This window comes from Panthera pardus, unplaced genomic scaffold (genome assembly GCF_024362965.1).
Source record: "Panthera pardus isolate Hobbes unplaced genomic scaffold, ASM2436296v1 HiC_scaffold_11, whole genome shotgun sequence".
NCBI classification, from domain to species: domain Eukaryota; kingdom Metazoa; phylum Chordata; class Mammalia; order Carnivora; family Felidae; genus Panthera; species Panthera pardus.
In genome coordinates, this window is record NW_026526666.1 from 65,368,045 (window position 1) to 65,383,434 (window position 15,390).

The window sequence follows — 15,390 nt, forward strand, 5'->3', positions numbered from 1 at the left end:
ATGGTTAGAGCTATCCTAAGTCAGGGCAATGGAAAGGGGCCTTAGCAGGAGTGGCTGTTACAACTACAGTTTGTTGTGTTAAAGATGCATGAGCTTCCCAGGGATCAGGTTAGTAAGGTAGAAGGATAATGGAATCCTCCTTAAGATGGCTACTTTCTACCACAATGAGACTCAGAATTAAGAATTAAAAGAATGTTAAATGTTCTGCCAAAAATAGAAACTGGGGTGTGAAGGGAGCAAGTGGTTAGTCGGAGAGCAAATAACAAAATGCCTGTGTCAATGAACTGTGTAGCATGGGATGTCCCAATGGGAGGATGTCCAAAGAATTCCCTGATGAACTCCAATTTATTTATTTTTTATTTTTTTAATATATGAAATTTATTGTCAAATTGGTTTCCATACAACACTCAGTGCTCATCCCAAAAGATGCCCTCTTCAATACCCATCACCTACCCTACCCTCCCTCCCACACCCCATCAACCCTCAGTTTGTTTTCAGTTTTTAAGAGTCTCTTATGCTTTGGCTCTCTCCCACTCCCAATTTAAAAAATCTAATATTTAGGCACATGGCACACATAAGTCACCAGTCATGTAAGACTTGGCCTATTTTTTTTCCTATACTCCCTTTTCATATCCTTGCCCTAACTCAGAAGGAAGACCTATGAAGAAGACAGAAGACAAGTGAAAAAAAATGAATCCTTTCCATTGTCCCAATAATACAAGTTCCTCAGTCCTCAGTTGGAGTTATCAGGCAAACTATGAGTTGAATAAGAAATTAAAGTTTTGTTACAGGGCTGAATTAGAATTTCTTAACCTAAAACAGTTTTAAAATCCAAAATAAGACTTATTCTTGTAACTGACCAGAAAGCTATGAATATGCTCAAGCTCAAGCAGTCAGACATGGGGAGGGAATATATGGCAGAGCAATTTTTTTTTTTTTTTTTAGTACTGGTTTCAGGAGTAGAATTCAGTGGTTCATCAGTTACATATAAAAGCCAGTGCTCATCACAAGTGCACTCCTTAATGCCCACCTCCCCTCCAGCAACCCTGAGTTTGTTCCCTATAGTTAAGTCTCTTATGGTTTGCCTCCCTCTGTTTTTATCTTATTTTTCCTTCCCTTCCCATATGTCATCTGTTTCTTTTATTAAATTCCACATGAGTGAAATTATATGGTGCTTATCTTTCTCTGATTTATTTTGCTTAGCATAATACACTCTAATTCCATCCACATTGTTGCAAATGGCAAGATTTCATTCTTTTTGATGCCTGAATAATATTCCACTGTGTGTGTGTGTGTGTGTATATATATACACACATATACATACATATATATACATGTATATATACACATATGTATACATATATACATACGTATATATACATGTATATATATACACATATGTATACATATATACATACGTATATACACATGTGTATACATGTATATATGTATACATATATATATACATGTATACATGTATATATGTATACATATGTATATACATGTATATACATGTATACATTTGTATATATACATATATACAAATGTATACATGTATATACATGTATATACATATATATACAATATACACATACACACATACATATATGTGTGTGTGTGTGTGTGTGTGTGTGTGTGTGTGTGTGTGTGTGTGTGTCTTTTTTGTCCATTCATTAGCTAATGGACATTTGGGCTCTTTCTGTAATTTGGCTACTGTTTACAGTGCTGCTATAAACACTGGGGTGCATTTGCCCCTTCAAATCAGTATTTTTGTATCCTTTAGATATATACCTAGTAGTGTAATCATTGGGTCATAGGGTAGTTCTATTTTTAACTTTTTGAGGAAACTCCATACTGTTTTCCAGAGTGGCTACATGAGACTACTTTTTATTACAGTGATAAGAAAGATGAAATGAAGAGGTAATATGTGCATTGGGTCTTGAATGACTGGAATTAATCTTTCAGAGGCAAATTTGAGGACTAAGGATGGTGAGGACTTAGAGTAGCATGAGTAGAAGCATGGAACCAGAAAAGATTTCTATGCGGAGCATCAGATACATGTAGGATCAGCAGGTGGAAAGGTAGGTTGGGGTCAAATTAAAAAGAGACAGAAATCCCCTAATAAAGTTTTACTTCATCCTACAGGCAAATGTAAGTAATTAAAGGTTTTTCACAGTTATTGATACCTTAAGGTCTTTTATTAAAGGTGCTCTTTTATAAGATGAAGAGAATAAATTCAGGAATATTACAAGGGTACCAGAAATAGAGTTAGCAAGATGCAACTTACATGGTAGTCAAAGTGAGAAGAGGAGTATGAGCGATTCTGTTAAAAAGAAAAGACACTGGGGTGCCTGGCTGGCTCAGTTAGTAGAGCATCCAACTCTTGATCCCAAGGTCATGAGTTCAAACCCTACAATGGGCATGGAGCCTACTTTAAAAAAAAAAAAAAAAAAAAAAAAAAAAAAAGGACAACACACACACACACACACACACACAGTTTGGCAGGTGGGAAGTTATCACCTAAGAGGACTCTCAACTCTGAAACTTCAATGGCTCAGAGAGTAACACTGTCATTAACAGAAACAGAAAAATGGGATAAAGAGATGGGTTTGAGGAAGAAGGAGATGACAAGCTCAGATTTAGCCATGTTGAGGTTGAGTTCCAGGGGGACATCTAACTAGCAAAATCCAAAAGGAAAGAGTGTAGGACTAAAACCAAATATGAAAAGATATATATAAAAACGGGTGGGTGAGAGGTAAGGAGAAGTCACCTACATAAAAGTTTTAGATGAATCCATGAAAATGGTGAGGGCTACTGGAGGCAGAGGGAGTAAGGTCATAGTCTCAAAGGAAACATCATACATTCAAGAGGATGGATGTAGTATTAACTCTGAGAAAGTAAGCATATTTTTCTTTGAAATATGCAAAGCAGAGAAAGAAAGTATAGGTGAAATCACTAAGAACTATTGCAGTGAGACCTTTTTCTATAAAGAAGGGAGCAGGCTGTGTTAGATACTGCACACTTTAAAGATTTCACTGTGGGGATTTAATTGAAAATCAAGGAGTCAATAAGAAGACTGTTAAATAGAAATCCAATTACAGTTAGACAAAATTTAAATACAGCCATCTCAATTTTGTGACCCCTAATAGTACTAGAGGCTGACAAACCAAACAATGGGGGCCTTGGGGAATGGAAACCAGAATGGTACACAGCACAAAACATCAAGTGACAAAAAATTCTAAGGGTGATAGCAAAATCAGTGCTTGAGAAGCAGGCATAAGGTCTACATGGGAGGATGACATAAGCAAAATTAGGTATTAAATGGCCAGAAAAAATGAAGTAGAGCTCAGACCAAAATAAGAAAAGTTCAGAAGAAGTTAAGTGATAGAGGGTAAAGGTAAGAAAACTGTGGTCAAAGAGAAAACACTTTTAAATTCAATATTATGGAGGTAGTGCAGCCCTCAGTAGCTACAAGGCCAAACCAGTATCACTTAATGGCTAAAGTAGAGATGAAATTCAATGGAAAAAGAAGACATGTAAAGCCTTTTCCTGTGACCATTTGCAAGAGAGTTCCATGAGTGCCTACTCCATAGTGCCTAATAGTACACTATACATCTCAAAGTACTTGATAAACAGCAATGGAAAAGCAACCTATACATCATGTGTTTCTTTGTTAATTCTTTCAATTATTTTTCATCTAACTAACAGTTACTAAGCACTCTTTAGAATGTCAGTCAGGTACTGGGAGTAAAAATGGTGAGAGTAGTTGCTGTGTTAGTAATAGCAGCTAACATTTATCAAGTTCTCACTATAGCTAGGAATGATTACAACAAATTTGCATTTAACTAATTTAATCATCAAAACAACTCTATAAAGGTAGGTACTTTTGTTTTCATTTTATAGATGAGGACAGTGGAACTCAGACTAAGTTCAATGTAAAGAGTTAAACCTAAGTGGTGGCACTGGGATACAGACCAAGACATTCTGGCTCCAGAGTCAAGTTCTTCACCACACTTCACTATCTCTGGGAGGAAAATCTTTACTTTTTTGCCAATCAAATTAACATTTACTTACATATTTCTAAATGTCCTATCTTATGCATACATAAACTTTATTTAAAAATATATATTCTCTTGTATTACATGTATTTTAAAATATCAAAGCTATCAGAGTCTAAGACTTTAAAATTTTTCTTTTCTTCTTGTTACTTCTTCTGAGTGAAAACTCAGAAATTCCAAAAATGGATCAAACTAGGTACCCGGCCTTCAGGAGTCTGCATCCTAATTGGGGAAGCTGGAGTAACACATACTTTAAAAGATAAACAAAAAACAAAACAAAAAAAACAAAACAACAACAACAAAATATATATATATATAAATATATATATATATTTATATATCTCATGAGGACTTAATTGAATTGTGCGACAAGTATGGCATTCGAAGGAAAGAGATCATTTTGAGTTTGGGGGATGGGTAGAAAGGGGTCAGTCAGGGGAGACTCCACAGAAGAGATCAGTTCTGAACTGGGCTTTAAAGAAAAGCCATGGTATATAAGCAGAGTGGAGGCAGATGGCATTTCAGAGAGGAGAGAAAACATAATGTGCAAGAATGTGGAGACCAGAAATGAAAAGATGCGTTCAGAGGAAATTAAGTAAACAGCAGCAGCACTCTAGTAAAAAGCTGACATAGAGGTATAATGGTAGAAATGTCTAGAAAGGCAAGTTGAGAACAGATCACAGAGGGACTTGAATTGAATGTCAGTTTCACCAACCACGGAGGGAATCTCATCTGCCGCATTCAGGTTAATAGGATTCTTAAAACACTTGTCTTCCTACTGAATCACAAATTTCCTAAAATGATGTCACAGTCATTTATAAAACTGCCTAAAAGCAAGCCTTGAGAAATTATGAAATTGCTTTTAAAAAGCATAGCTCAAAGAATAACTTACAGATCTCCTAGTTCAACTCCATATTCATTCTTATAATCTCTTAATAGCCACATCCTTGAATAATGTTTTTTAAGCCTCTATTTGAACAGTTTCAGGTGATGGGGAGTTTCCACCTTGTAGGACCTGCAATGCCCTATATACCACTTTGTATAATCAAGCCAGTTCCTGGTACAGGACAAAAATCAGTAGAGAAAAAGAGTTATTAAATATCAGTTTTCTACAACTCAACCCTATAAATCAAAATAATTAAAACAAAATCCTCCAATGCCATAATATAAGCTCCTTCATTTAAGAATGAACTTGGAAAACTATCTGCAGTATGGTGGAGTAAACATTTGTTGTTTTTGTCATCTATCATCTTTTTTCCCTATTATGACTTTGCTTGGTGGGCACCATCTTCTACCCTATAAGCAATATGTTTCTGGTGAAGCAGGTAACAGCCCAGCTCCAGGAGTGAAAGATGTGACTGTGAAATTGTGATTGGTCAGGATTAAGAAAATGACTGGAGATAAGGTGATCAGCACTAATCCTATTGGTCTTACTATGGTCCAGAAAGAACAATAACCTTCTGTGGAATTGGGAGTTCCTACAATATTTTCCTGATAGTATGTTGTACATCTCAACAATGGGAGGCTGAAATTGCTACAACAAAAAGAACTTATCTAAAAATAAAGGCACTCCAGAAGAAATGAGGCCTAGAAATAGAAATGGTGGATTTGGGTCCTCATGACATTAAGTGCCTACTTCAAACCACATTTCAGCCAGATTTACATTTTTCTTAAACCCAATTTGTCTTTTTTTTCTTTTACTTTCACCCCAAAGAGTACTACTTAACACATATGGTAACTGCCAAATCCAGTAACAAGAAAAGTAGGTCAACTCATCAGTACTTATGTATTATTATACATTACTGCATAATTTAGTTGTATCAATAACCAATCATAGACACTAAATTTAAAAATGATCTGGTACATATTAACACAGCATTTCACATTGAATATGGCCTTGAGCTGTCTTATTTCTAAATAAAAATCAGTATTTTACCCCATAGAAAGCAGAAGAAAAGGAATATACCTTTACTAATATAACACTATAAAGGCAAGAATAAGCAACTCAGAAATAAGAAATTTTCATTATATCATATCACAGTTATTTTAAAAAAACAGAAAGTAAACAAACAAAAACTAACGAACTATCCAGAAGCTATGTAAAGACTCTTACTTGAAGCTGAAGAGTATGTCTAAGAATTGTTTCTTCTAAGGCATGGATCCACTTCTCTCGCTCATCAGCATCGCGAGCTGAAATAAAATATTATAAAAATTAAACTGCTAATTTCTACAAGATAGTTTCATGTTTTAAAGTAAAAATTTTAAACCTCAATACTAATAGGAGAGGTTTTAGTTGTGCCATTTTCTTAATAGGTTCATCTTCCTATCCTTTCTAAACATGCAATCCACTTGCAGCAATTTATAACAAAGGGAATAATTATGGTCAGTAATAGCAAGCTACACTTCACTGAGAACAACTAGAAAAGCTGGAAAAATTACTAAAAAATAATTGATTGGAGACAATAGAAAATAACAAGGTAATAAAGAAATAACAGGCCAAAGTCTAAAAGACAAACATCTAGAAGATAAGCCTTATATTGAAGGCCACTTTTCTCCTTATAAATTCCACCAAAGGAGTAGTAGACTGAGCAACGTACTTAAAAGCTTTGTCAGTATGTTTGGGCAGGAGCTGTATGGGAACTCTATGTATTTTCTGCTTAATTTTTCTATGAACCAAGAACCGCTTTAAAAAATAGTCTATTAAAAAAAAAAAAAAAAAAAAGCCTTGTCAAGGCAAAAGTTGGAAACCAAGGCCCACCACCAGTGGGAACTCTAGTAAATAAGTCATGCTTCAATTAGGGTGTCATGGGGCTACACTTAATAGAGGGATTAAGAATAAAACAATTAAATTAACTGCTCAGTTCTGAATGGCAAAGAAAAATCTTCATGCCCAAAATGGATTAAAACAACCCCATGTTATTAGTGACTCTAGGTACCTGGCTAACAAAAGCAAACAAAATCTTTTCTGTAGGAAGATAACATCATTTCAACCGCTGAATCATCTCTATAAATAATTTTTGATACAATGTCTAGCACATAAGTACAGATAGCCAAGTATACAAGGAGACAAAACTATACATTAATGAAAATCAAAAGACAATACAGGGGCATATAGGTGACTCCGAAGGTTAAACATCCAGCTCTTGATTTCGGCTCAGGTCATGATCTCACAGTCTGTGAGCTCGAGCCCCACATCAGGCTCTGCACTGATGGTGCAGAGCCTGCTTGGGATTCTGTCTCTCTCCCCCACTCATGCTCTCTCTCTTTCAAAATAAATAAATAAACTTAAAAAAACATAATCAGCAAAATTTAAAACTCAGTGGATGAGTTTAACAGCAGAATGAATCAACTAATGAGACAATCAGAGAAATGGAAGAGAGATCAGAAGAAACTTATCAGTATAAAAGACAGTAAGTCAAACAGAAAATATTTTCAAAAAGGTAAGCAGGGCGCCTGGGTGACTCAGTCGGTTAAGCTTCTGACTTCGGCTCAGGTCATGTTCTCACTGTTTGTGAGTTCAAGCCCTGCATCGGGCTCTATGCTGACAGCTCAGAGCCTGGACCCTGCTTTGGATTCTCTGTCTCCCTCTCTCTCTTCCCCTCCCCCACCCATGCTCTCTTTCTGTCTCTCAAAAATAAATAAATGTTAAAAAAAATCTTTTTTTTAAAGCTAAGCAAGCAATTGAGCTAAACTCTCAACCAATGCTAGCCAAAAGACAACAGAGTACTATATTTAATGGATAAAAGAAAATAGCTTCCAATCTAGAATTTGGTGAATGTCCTTCAGGAACTAAGATGAAATAAAGTCATTTTCAGACCAAAAAAACTAAAAATTTGTCACCAGCAGACACTCATTAAAGAAAATTTGAGGGGCACTTGGGTGGCTCAGTCAGTTGAGAATCCGACTCTTGATTTCAGCTCAGGTCATCATCTCACAGTTTGTGAGATCAAGCCCCATGCCAAGGTCTGCCCTGACAATGTGGAGCCTGATTGGAATTCTCTCTTCCCCGCCCCTCTCTCTGCCCCTTCCTCTCCCTCCCTCTCTCTCTCTCTAAATAAACTTAAAAAAAAAAAAAAGAAAAAGAAAATTTGGAAAGGTATTCTCCATGCCTACATGGATAATGTCTGATGGAAGGTGGTAGAAGCAGGAAAGAATGGAGTCACAAAAATGGTAAGTATATTAAACCATAAGAAACCTAGGAATAAACCTAACCAAAGAGGTGAAAGACTGGTACTCTGAAAACTATAAAACACTGATGAAAGAAATTAAAAAGGACACAAAGAACTGGAAAGACATTCCATGCTCATGGATTAGAAGAACAAATATTGTTAAAATATTTACACTACCCAAAGCAATCTACACATTTAATGCAATCCCTCTCAAAATACCATAAGCATTTTTCACAGAGCTAGAACAAACAATCCTAAAATTTGTATGGAACCACTAAAGACTCTGAATAGTCAAAGCAACCTTGAAAAAACAAAGCAAAGCTGGAGGTATCACAATTCTGGACTTCAAGTTATATTACAAAGCTGTAGTGATCAAACAGTATAGTATGGTACTGGCATAAAAACAGAAACATAGATCAGTGGAACAGAATAGAAAAGTCAGAAATGAACCCACAACTATATGGTCAATTAATCTTTAACAAAGCAGGAAAGCATATCCAATAGGGAAAAGACAGTCTCTTCAACATATGGTGTTGGGAAAACTGGACAGCAACATGCAAAAGAATGAAACTGTACCACTGTTTTACACCATACACAAAAATAAATTCAAAATGGATTAAAGACCTAAATGTGAGACATGAAACCATTAAACTCCTAGAGAAGAACACAAGCAGTAATCTTTTTGACATCAGCCATAGCAAGTTCTGACTAGATACGTCTCCTGAGGCAAGGGAAACAGAAGCAAAAATAACTATTGGTACTTCATCAAAATAAAAAACCTCTGCACAGTGAAACAATCAACAAAACTAAAAGGCAACCTATGGAATGGGAGAAGATATTTGCAAATGACATATCTGATAAAGGGTTAGTATCCAAAATTATAAAGAACTCAACAAACTCAACACCTAAAAAACAAATAATCCAATTAAAAAGTGAGTGGAAGACATGAATAGACAATTTTCCAAAGAAGACATCCAGATGGCTAACAGACACATGGAAAGATGTTCAACATCACTCATAATCAAGAATACAAGTCAAAACCACAATGAGATAGCACCTGACACCCGTCAGATGACTAAAATCAGTAACACAAGAAACAACAGGTGTTGACAAGGAAGTGGAGAAAGGGGAACCTTATTATACTATTGGTGAGAATGCAAACTAGTCCAGCCACTCTAGAAAACAGTATGGACGTTCCTCAAAAAAGTTAAAAATACAACTACCCTATGATGCAGCAATTGCACTATTAGGTATTTACTCATTCAAAGGGATACATGTACCCCAATGTTTACAGCAGTATTATCTCCAACAGCCAAACTATGAAAATAGCCCAAGTGTCCATCAACTAATGAATGGATAAAGAAAATGTGGAATAGATATACAATGGAATATCATTCAGCCATAAAAATGAAATCTTGCCAGAATGATGTGGATGGAGCGACAGTATATTATTATGCTAAGAGAAAAGAGAAAGACAAATACCATATGATTTCACTCATATGTGGAACTTAAGAAACAAAACACATGAGCATAGAGAAAAAGAGGGAGAGAGGGAGGCAAATCAAGAAACAGACGTAACTATAGAAAACAAACTTATGGTTACCAGAGGGGAGGAGGGTTGTGGAATGGGTTAAATAGGTGATGGGGATCAAAGAGGGCACTTGTGATGAGCACTGGCTGTCGTATAGAAGTGTTGAACCACTAAATTGTACACCTGAAACCAGTGTTACACTGTATGTTAACTAACTGGAATTTAAATAAAAACCTAAAAAAAAAAAAAAAGAAAGAAAAAAACAGTTAAAAAATGGTAAGTACATTGGGGCGCCTGGGTGGCTCAGTCGGTTAAGCGGCCGACTTCGGCTCAGGTCATGATCTCGTGGTCCGTGAGTTCAAGCCCCGTGTCGGGCTCTGTGCTGACAGCTCAGAGCCTGGAGCCTATTTCAGATTCTGTGATTCCCTCTCTCTGACCCTTCCCCGTTCATGCTCTGTCTCTTTCTGTCTCAAAAATAAATAAACGTTAAAAAAAATAAAAAAAAATAATAAAAATTAAAAAAATGGTAAGTACATGGGCAAAACTAAATGCATATTGACTACATAAAATAATAATACCTTGTGAAGTTAAATACATATAAAATTAAATACAAACAACTGCAAATAAAGTAGGAAAGAGAAAATGGAGTTAAAGAATTCTAAAGTTCTGCATTGTTTGGAAAGAAGATAAAATTACCAATTAACATTAGATTTTGATACCTGAAAGATTTATGTTGTAATTTTTAGAGTAATCACTATAAGGTTAAGTGTTTAACTTCCCACATAATAAATAAAAAAATCAGTAATGAAAAATAATCCAAAAATTTACAAGAAAGAAAAAAAAGAAACAAAATATAAGACAAAAAGAAAACATATGGTAAAATGGTAAAATTTTAACCCTAAAACACCAATAAATAAATTAAGTATAAATGAAGTATGTAAATGTTCCAATTAGAAAAAGAAGAATTTTTAAACAAGATTTTATGACACAAGAGATACTCATTAAATATAAGGATACAGAAATATTAAAAATAGGAGTATACAAAAAGACAGACCATAGAAATACTAACTCTAAAAAAGTTGATATTATTCAAATCACACAAAACAGACTTTACCAGAAGATCAAGAGGCTCACTTTGCAAATGCAACAGAATTTATCATCAAGAAGATACAATAAATATAAATTTATATGTAGCTAATAATATGTATTCAAAAATATATGTATATGGCAAAAACATATAGAATATAAGGAAAAATAGACAAAACACCACCATCATAGTGGCAGATTTTAATATAACTCATTCATCTCCCAATTAGATGAAGCAGACAAAAAATTAGTAAGCATCTAGAAAATATGAATAATCCCTGATGAATAAACTTCATCCAATGGACATACATAGAGCACTACACACAACAAATGTGAAATAGACATTCTTTTCAAGCACACACAGAATATTTCTAAAAACTGACCATATAGCAGCTCTTCCAACAATAGCCAGATTATGGAAAGAGCCTAAATGCCCATCAACTGATGAATGGATAAAGAAGATACGGTTTATATATACAATGGAATACTACTTGGCAATGAGAAAGAATGAAATCCTGCCATTTGCAACAACATGTATGGAACTGGAGGGTATTATGCTAAGTGAAGTAAGCCAGAGAAAGACAGATACCATATGTTCTCATGTGGAGCTTGAAAAACTTAACAGAAGACCATGGGGCGGTGGGGGGGGGGGGGGAGGGAAAGGGAAGGGAAAAAATAGTTTCAAACAGAGAGGGAGGCAAACCATAAGAGACTCTTAAATGCAGAGAACAAACTGAGGGTTGTGGGGGGGGGGGGAAGGTGAGGGGGTAAGTGGGTGATGGGCATTGAGGAGGGCACTTGTTGGGATGAGCACTGGATGTCGTATGTAAGCAATGACTCACAGGAATCTATCCCCAAAACCAAGACAAGAAAAGAATAAGGAACTGCCATAACTAAATGTAATGCAGGATCTTGGATTGAATCCTGGAAGAGAAAAGGAACATTAGAGGAAAAATCAAATGAGCTCTGTGTTTTAATTAAAAGCATTGTACCAAATGAGTGGAAGATTCAGCTCAGGACATTAGAGCCTGAGCAAGATGAGGAGGGCACGCGGTCTTAACCCCTTATCAACAAGGGATACATTCCAAGACACCCAGTGGATGCCTGAAACCATGGACAGTAATGAACCCTATATATACAGTGTTTTTTCCTATACATACTTATGATAAAGTTTATTTATAAATTAGTAAGAGATCAGTAATTAGTAAGAGATTAACAACAGTAACTAATAATAAATAGAACAATTATAACAATATACTGTAATAAAAGTTATGTGAATGTGGCCTGTTTCTCACATACATGAATACTCTTAAAATATATATATATATTTTTTAATATTGTTTATTTATTTTTGAGAGAGAGAGAGAGACACAGAGAGTGAGTTGGGGGAGAGGCAGAGGGAGGCAGAGAGAGAGGGAGACACAGAATCCGAAGCAGGCTCCAGGCTCTGAGCTGTCAGCACAGGGCCTGACGCGAAGCTCAAACTCATAGACTGCGAGATCGTGACCTGAGCCAAAGTCAGATGGTTTACTGACTGAGCCACCCAGGCGCCCCTTAAAATATCTTAATGTACTGTACTCACCCTTCTTCTTGTGATGATGTGAGATGATAAAATGTCTATGTGATGAGATAAAGTGAAGTAAATTAATACAGGCACTATGAAGTAGCATTAGGCCATTACTGACTTGGCAATATGTTAGAAGGATCATCTGCTTCCAGAACACAGTTAACTGTGAGTAATTAAAACCGCAGAAAGCAAAACTGCGCATGAAGGGGCACTACTGTACATCATACCAATGGACAATGTGGCATGAGGCATCAAAGCCCAAAACAGGATGAAGAGGGAATCTACACAGTGGAAGAGTCCAGCATGAAGAGTCAGAAGACAAGAAAGGTAAAGAGGGAGTCCACATTGCAGAGGACAGAGTCAAGTGGGCACAAGGTTTCCAAGGCTGGGTGGAGTAAGGATGATATTCACACAAAGCAGGTAATGATAGGAACTACATACAGGAGGATTGGCCAAGTAAGTAAACACAACAAGGATAAAGGATTTCTCACTGTTGGAAAATAGTGTTACAAATAATGTAAGCGAGAAAACCAGAATGATTTCTGGGGTGTGAGACTGGAAATGGAGGTATCGGTATGAACTCATGGTTTTGGATATATAAATAAATACATATGGAAATATGGACATGGATGCACATGCATGTATATAACATTTACATGTTTCTTAGCTATGAGAGAACCTGGGTCCCATGACACCTAACAGCGCCAAATACACCTAAAACCAGGTATTGATTTCTGAAAGCCATTCTCCTTTCAAAGGTACCAGGGCTTCTTGGAAAAATGGTTGATTATAGAACTAGGAAGGGAGAAAATAAGCCTAGAATCCTTTTTTCTTGTGTGTGTGTGTGTGTGTGTGTGTGTGTGTGTGTGTGTGTGTGTGTGTGAGAAAGTATGCAAGGAAATGTTTTGTGCCAGAAAGTAAGGAAATACTCAGAGAATTATAGGGACATGTCAAAAAGAATACAGAAGTCAGCTTAAAGGGAATTCTAGTGGCCAAACTGAGGGCAATTTAAGCATCAAAATAAATAATGATAGTAAAGAATTATAGTCTGTTGATTAAAACAAGATACTATGTTACTACTGATATATAAATATATATATACATATATATGTATATGTACATATATGTATACACACACACACACACACACACTGAAAGTTTGATGAGGAATGGGATATTGGCATAGCTTCAAAATACTTCCCCACAAAATATTAACTAAGTTGGGAAAAAGATTAAATTTAACAACAAAAGCCTGGCAATACCTTAAAGAGATGATTAAAGTAAATGTCATCAGTAATGGGATATATTGAAACCCTGTGATAAGAACACAGAATCATGTCTGTGATCTTTGAGTCAAAGATAGGTAATCTGAATCAAATTATAAAGAAACATCAGAAAAAAACAAACTGGGGGACATTCTACAAAATAATTAGCCTATAACCTTTAAAAGTGTCAAGGTCAGGGGCGTCTGACTGGTTCAATCATTGGAGCATGAGACTCTTGGGGTTGTGGGTTCAAGCCCCACAATGGGTATAGAGATTACTTAAAAATAAAATCTTTAAAGAAAAAGTGTCAAGATCATAAAAGTCAAGGAAAGGAAAGACTGTGGAACCATTCCAGACTGAAGGAGACTAAAGAGACATGATAACTAAATGTAAAATGTGATGCTGAACCAGATCCTCTTGCTATAAAGGACTTTATTGGGACAACTGGAAAAGTTTGAACAGAGTCTAAGGATTAGAAAGCATTAAGGCATCAATGTTAATTTCTTGATTTTAATGGTTGTATAGTATGTATAGAGGAAAACTTCCTTATTTGCAGGAAATATTTAAAAAAGCAGGGGTGATGGGACATTCAATTAGCAACTTTCAGTTTGGGAGGAGGATTGTACTGTACTTGCAACTTTTCTGTAAGTATAAGATTGAATCATATTTTAAAAATAATATTTAAAATTATGATAAATCAAAGAAGACATAAATAAATGGAAATATTTCTTCAGGGACTGTAAAATTCAATACTGCAACCTATTCAAATTAATCTATAGATTAAATGCAAAGCAAATTAAAATTCCAAAAGGCATTTTCAAACTTTGTCAAGTTGATTCTAAAATACAAAATGGTACAAAAGATAAAGAATAGGAAAGGCTTCCTGGAAAAGAGAGAGAAGGTTTACTGTATCAAATATAGAGTAATAAAGAAAATGTGGTATTAGAGCAAGGCTATATAAACACACCAAGGAAACAGAACAGAGCCCAGAAACAGGCCCACTCATATATATAAACACTTGATTTGTGACAAATGTGGCACCTAAGAGCAGTTAGGAACAATCTTTCAATATATAATTGTAGGACAATATGGGAAAAAAAGAAACCTGACCATACCTTTACTACACACAAAAATTAATTCCAGGCGATTGCTTTGTTCTTAACTGTGAAAGAACAACAAAGCTTCCAGAAGATAGAACAGGAGAATATCATCATAATTTGGGGATAGAAAAAAAGCTTCTTAAACGGGATACAGAACTAATTACAAAGAAAATGATAAATTTAACTACATCAAAGTTAAGAATTTTGGTTCATCAAAAGACATCATTTAGAGAATGTCATAATAAGCTACTGTGACATACAGAGTTAAAGAACATGGACTCTAGGTTCAAACCTGAGCTTTGCTAGTTATTAACCATATAATTTGCAACAAATTATAAGCCTCAGTATTCTCATTTGTAAAATGACAGTAATAGTATCTACCACAAAGGGTTATTTCGGAGATTAAATGAGTTAATACAAATACAACACTTGGACAGGTAAATGACATAAAGTAAGTGCTCAATAAGCATTAAATTATTACTATCAAACTGTTGAGCATTAATTATGATCTGGCCCTGATTTCAAGGAGTTCAAAATCTAGTAAAGAAAGATTTGTATTTAACTATATGAATACATGGCTTATGCCCACCACCCGCCCTGCCCCCACACACAAA

At 35.4% G+C, this 15,390-nt stretch overlaps 1 protein-coding gene across 8 annotated transcripts in view; it reads right to left on the bottom strand.

Annotated features, from left to right (window-relative positions):
• The window catches only part of OSBPL9 (oxysterol binding protein like 9), a 191,981-nt gene that overhangs the window by 72,172 nt on the left and 104,419 nt on the right, over positions 1–15,390 (bottom strand). For all 8 annotated transcript variants that reach the window (XM_053895439.1, XM_053895436.1, XM_053895417.1 and 5 more), the window contains one exon: positions 6,172–6,248. In XM_053895439.1, the coding sequence (XP_053751414.1) occupies positions 6,172–6,248 (77 nt within the window). The remainder of the gene's footprint in view (positions 1–6,171; positions 6,249–15,390) is intronic.